At 33.5% G+C, this 5,962-nt stretch overlaps 1 protein-coding gene across 1 annotated transcript; it reads left to right on the plus strand.

Annotated features, from left to right (window-relative positions):
* Positions 1-468: 468 nt before the first annotated feature.
* On the plus strand, positions 469-4,166 carry LOC111393478 (sodium/calcium exchanger NCL2-like). Its single transcript, XM_023019021.1, has 9 exons — positions 469-886; positions 1,330-1,551; positions 1,911-2,095; positions 2,216-2,361; positions 2,441-2,705; positions 2,813-2,958; positions 3,094-3,349; positions 3,438-3,725; positions 3,807-4,166. Exons 1-9 carry the CDS (start codon positions 484-486, stop codon positions 4,044-4,046), a joined length of 2,151 nt encoding a protein of 716 aa, XP_022874789.1. The 5' UTR covers positions 469-483; the 3' UTR covers positions 4,047-4,166.
* Positions 4,167-5,962: the final 1,796 nt, after the last annotated feature.

Below are 5,962 nucleotides of genomic sequence, written 5' to 3' on the forward strand. Positions count from 1 at the left end.
AATAATTACAAGAATTAATTCAATATACGAACAAGTTTCCCAAAATAATTACTTAATAGATGACAACTTTAATACGAGAATTTTGACATACTTATATGAGAATACATGAAACAGAAACTTGTACACAACGTTTTTGTTCTCCATTTTTGTTTCTTTTAGGGACGGATAGAATACAATGCGGGACGTTAGTGACAGTTTTGGGACAACTGAAAGTTTAAGTACCAAATAGAGCAAGGTGTAAACTTCGAGTACCATTTTAAATTCTTTTATAAGAGAGAATAGCCGCCAGCATGAAATTATTTTATACCATGTGGTGCAAGTGTACAATTAAGTAATGGTAAACTCACAAACTTTCACGTAACCGTCATTGGGTTGTCAACTACGGAGTACCCCAAAAAATTACTTATTTGCAAAGAGACAATAATTATTTGCAAAAATGTCACTATATATGGAAGAAGACTAGGGGATCAGTACTCGTCAACCATGGCTTCTTTCATCGCAAAATCTCTTTATCTCCCATTTCTTCTTCTTCTTCTTCTTCTCTCGACGCCAGTGGTCATAAATAGTCGACGACTGCCCTATGCTTCTTCCGATGAAGTGGTATCGGATGGAGTTGGAAAGTCCGAGTCCGACTCCATAATACGCTTCAAAGGAATGCATTCAGCTGCAGAGGATCAGTGTGTACAAATGTATGGCTTCTTGCCATGCTCGAAAAACATTCCGGGCCATTTGTTCCTTATTTTGGTTTATGAGTATCTTTTGTTTCATGGAGAATCCTATGTTGCCTCTGGAGGTGAAAGGATTTTCAAAATCCTTGGTCCTGGTATATTTGGTGCATGCGCATTTCAGGTTATCGGCTCGCTTCCAGAGGCCTTGATACTCCTCGGTAAGGCCCTCGTGTTTTTTTGCATCTTGTTTTCAATAAATTTGAATCTCTTTCTTTCGATCATAGAGTTTCGACTATGAAGAATATTTTCTATGTAACTTTATATTTTTTTAAGTGATAGGTTCCAAGATTAGGTAGAGAGCACGTCGTCTATTTGATGTAGAAATGTGTCAATTTGTAAATATCAAAATTGTAAATTGAGCTGGCAACTTGAATCAGAAATTTGGCAATTTTGATCTGGATTAAAGTTGACCAAGAAAAGTCCAAGCTCCTGTCCGAATTAATCCTCCTTAGAGCACACAATTAATTATTTTTATGCAAAGTGATAATATACATAGAATCTGAACAATAGTATAATCCAGTATTGCTTCTTGAATATACTAACACGGGTTTTTTTTTGTCGGAAAATATTTTTAAACTTTATTTTTCTTTTGATGTAACAGCATCTGGGCTGCTGAGTAGTAAAGATGTAGCTGAGGAGTGTGTATTAACTGGAGTTGGATTGCTGGCTGGATCAACAATCTTGCTGCTTTCATTGTTATGGGGCACTTGTGTCATCCTTGCTAATCAAGATTATTCCAATCAATTGAAGCCTAATCCTTCATCCACCTCAAAATGCAAAAAACTGAACCCTCTTGAAAGATTTCTCACACCATTATGGCCTGGTTTGTGATCTTTATTTCCCTTTTCTTATTTTCCTACATCTTAATGAGAATTTGGTAGAAAGTGATTTATCTAGTGGACCCCCAAATATATGGACAAATTGATTAGTTTGGCCGTGTTTGGCGGGACTTATGCTTCTACTTCTCGTAGTGGAGCTTTCGGAAAAAGTTACTTTAGGCCAGTTTCCTATAAAAACTCTTCTAGCAAAACAAAACACTTCAAGAAATTATTTTAACAGTTTCAAAAGCAACATTTTAGTTTTAGAAGCAACTTTTGACTTTCCAAAAACCTTGCCAAACGGCCCTTTGTTTGTTGTATTTCTTGAGTGCCTTTAGTAAATTCTCCCTTCATTTTGCTGCAGGTTATGGTGTGATAACAGATCTGTGGACGTGTTATACTGCAAGGATCATGCTTCTTTCAGTGATTCCACTGATGATGATTCAAATTCCCAAAATTTTCCATTTATCTCATGTTGGAGAAAGAATTTGTATTCTGATTACTCTTGTTGTTTCCATCATATTCCTGCTCTCTTACTTCTTCTATCAGGTATTTATTCATCATCTATTAGCATTTACTCGAGGTTGAATTTTCAAAGTGGCTTAGGGACGGAAATTTATATTCTCAAACTAATGGATGGATTGCAATCTTGTTTCACAAATTGAGCAGGTTTTTGAACCTTGGATTCAAAAGAGGCACTTATTGTATATAAAGCACGAGCATTTAGTCATCGACATATTAAAACACGTACAGAATCAAACGATGGGAAGAGTCCTAACTGAGAATGGTTCACCAAATTTATCAGCCATAAGAAGGTACCTTCTGATAAAATAAGTTTTTCTCTACCCAAATATCTGTCGACAAATTTCACCATAGACATACTATTTGCTGCAGGCTATTTGAAGTAACGGACCATGATGGAGATAAGTTCATCTCCCTTCCCGAGCTAAGAGAATTTATAAATGAAATCAGATTTAGAGATATGGGTCCGGACAAGGACAGTGTAACAGAAGATATTATGAAAGAATTTGACTCTAACGATGACAAGAAGATAACAATGGACGAATTTGTAAATGGAATGACAAAATGGCTGGACGAGAGTAAAGGTGCAGTGACTAAAAGATATCACTCGATTAAATCTCTAAAAGATTTGTATCAGGTAACTTATTTACTATGTTATAGTTCTACAAGTACTTTAACATTTCGCTGTTCTTGTGTAAATTTTGGTTTCCATTTAGTGGAATTAACTCGAATAATCCGCCACAGGTCATCAGACCTTGGATTCAAAAGAAAAGGGAAGAACGGGAAGTGATGAAACATCTTGTGCCGCAAATTCTAGAACATCTCGAAAACTCTATACAGGGGGGCCTTTCAACAGAAGATGGAGCTCCTGATATACCTGCTATAAGAAGGTCAAAAAAGCTTTTGAGTCCACTTATTAAAAATGTGCATGTGCCTGACCTTCGATTTTTATTTTTTATTTTTTTAAAAAAGGATCCGGCCGGCACAGATTTTGTCATGGTAATTGATTAGTCAGTGAATTGCAGGTTGTTCAAAGACATTGACAAGGATAACAATGGCTTCATATCAAACGCTGAATTGAAGGATAAGATGAACAATATGAAGCGTGGCATAATACCTTTTGACACAGATGCAGCAGTGTCGAAAATGATGCAGGAACTTGATGTAAGTGGAGATCAGTTGATAAGCGAGGACGAATTCATTACTGGATTGAGCAAATGGCTTAACACATCTTATAATCAAATTCCCAACTCAGAAGATAGTGAAGAAAATATCTATGAAGTAAGTAAAATCTAGATATGTCTTCCGGTTGTGTTCAATTCTGCATATTAAACAAGGTTTTCATTTTTCTAATGCTACATTTGAACAGAAATCATGGGAACAGACTGATAAGCTGGTAGAGAATAAGTTGATTGACAAATCACCATTTGCCTGGTTTAAGGCCATATCTCTTGTGGTTCTTGGGATTGTTACACTCGGGCTTCTAGCAGAACCTCTTATAAATAGTGTTCGGAATTTCTCTACATCTACAAGCACGCCTTCGTTTTTCATTGCTTTCATTTTAGTCCCTGTGGCTACAAATTCAAGAATAGTAATATCTGCTATAAGAGAGGCGCGCAGGAAGAAACTACACACCACTTCATTGACATTTTCCGAGGTACGTTTCTTTCCTTTTACTCATGTAGATATGTCTTGCTAGTTGCTTCATAGAATTGACAATGGGATTTGAATAATGCAGATATATGGGGTTGTGTTCATGAACAACACACTTGGCCTTGCAGTTCTCCTTTCTCTGATCTATTTTCGCGGTTTATCGTGGAATTATTCGCTCGAAGTTCTGATTGTTTTAGCTGTTTCTGCTATTATGGGATGCCTAGCAAGCTTTACCACTGTTTTCCCTATTTGGACATCATTCTTGGCTTTTCTGTTGTACCCTTTGTCTTTGATCCTGGTTTATTTTTTCGGTGATTTTAATTGATTGTCCTAAAACTTGAGGATGTTTAAAATAAGCGGAATCTGTAATTTTTTTTAATTTTTTTTTTTTTTGAAGTGAAAATGACATTTCTTTTAAGTTCTTTTGATGAAATTGTTGCCCCCACGTGAGGTGGAGCCTTTAACTTCACACATGGAAGTCACGTGCCACGTCGACCAGTGCTTGGTCGAAGTGACAGCCTCAGATGCTTGCTCATCGTCTTATAAGAGAGGCAAATTGGGTTTTAAAAAAACTGAGAGGCCTCTTGTGAGAAAATTTTAGAAGAATACTCTCCTTTATTTTCTTCACACTACTCGCCATGCAACGAGAAGTGAGAAAATCGAAATAAACATGAGATTGACCAATTGTTGTTTCCTACAATGTTGCATCAAAAATCCTTTACTTTTACAGATAATTGGGAGTTCGGAAATTAAAGTTTGTTGTTCCTCTAAAGAATCTTGTGAATGAGAGTTTGAAATAAATTTCAGTCTATCATTCAATAATTATCTAAAAAATGACAAAGCAATATTTTAAATTTATTTTGAAAAATTAGAAAGAGAAAACCTAATATTGCAAAGGACATAATTGAGTTAGATAATTAATATGTAAAAAAAAAAAATCAAAATAACAAAGAAATTAATAATAGTAATAAAAAAAGAAATGTCGCTTTCATGAACCTTGGTCCAATTAAGAAATTTATATAAATTCTTCATAATTAAAATGATAATTGCAGCAGCGGTCCAAAATTTTTTCCTCAGACTTTACCTCAATTTTTACTTCGTGTCAGCCACAATTTCAATCATTTTATTTTGTTGCAACATAAGGAGAAATTGATAAATTCCATCCATTTGACTATTAGGATCCGTTTGATTGTAAATATGAAATTTGGGTGGAAAGAAAAAGAATTTCAGGAAATTGAATTGCCTAAATATTATTTTATTGGGAATTGTCAATTATTGTGTTTGATTGATGTAATTTTTCACGTGAAAAATGTTGAGATAAAAGTGTTTTTTGATTTCGTTTGACTTTGTTTTATATGAAAATTGTCAATTAAAGAGATAAAATTTTCTAATTGTTAGATAATTAATATGTAAAAAAAAAAAATCAAAATAACAAAGAAATTAATAATAGTAATAAAAAAAGAAATGTCGCTTTCATCAACCTTGGTCCAATTAAGAAATTTATATAAATTCTTCATAATTAAAATGATAATTGCAGCAGCGGTCCAAATTTTTTTTCTTAGACTTTACCTCAATTTTTACCTCGTGTCAGCCACAATTTCAATCATTTTATTTTGTTGCAACATAAGGAGAAATTGATAAATTCCATCCATTTGACTATTATGATCCGCTTGATTGTAAATATGAAATTTGGGTGGAAAGAAAACGAATTTCAGGAAATTGAATTGCCTAAAAATTATTTTACTGTGAATTGTCAATTATTGTGTTTGATTGACATAATTTTTCACGTGAAAAATGTTGAAATAAAAGTAGTTTTTTGATTTCGTTTGACTTTGTTTTATATGAAAATTGTCAATTAAAGAGATAAAATTTGTTTTCCTTGCAAAAAAAAAAAAAATCCTCATCTATTTTTTGGTGTTTGTCTAGCTTTGTTTTATATTCAATTAGATATAGAATTTGTTTCTACTTCCAAGAAAAAAAAATTGGTAGCAACGAAAAAATATGTCTAGATGGCAAAAAAATCAATTACCTGAAAAAAATATGCTCTTAAACAGACAAAGAGTGAAAGTTGGAATTTGAATTCCATTTTCCATGGAAAGTAAAGTGCTATCAAGCATTAACTAAGAAAATAAAAATTTGACCAACTTTTAACAAATTGAAAATGGTGAAATCGTATATTTACATTTTTCCAAATATTAATAGTAAAACTAAAAACAAAAAGAAAAATAAGAAATCTGTCCC

Source organism: Olea europaea, chromosome 4 (genome assembly GCF_002742605.1).
Source record: "Olea europaea var. sylvestris chromosome 4, O_europaea_v1, whole genome shotgun sequence".
NCBI lineage: Eukaryota > Viridiplantae > Streptophyta > Magnoliopsida > Lamiales > Oleaceae > Olea > Olea europaea.

Bases quoted from the DNA above. Each gene is read 5' to 3' on its own strand.
- LOC111393478 (XM_023019021.1), top strand. From the start codon at position 484: ATGGCTTCTTTCATCGCAAAATCTCTTTATCTCCCATTTCTTCTTCTT. The intron at 887-1,329 runs GTAAGGCCCTCG...TTGATGTAACAG, and splicing joins AGAGGCCTTGATACTCCTCG to CATCTGGGCTGCTGAGTAGT. The intron at 3,350-3,437 runs GTAAGTAAAATC...ACATTTGAACAG, and splicing joins GTGAAGAAAATATCTATGAA to AAATCATGGGAACAGACTGA.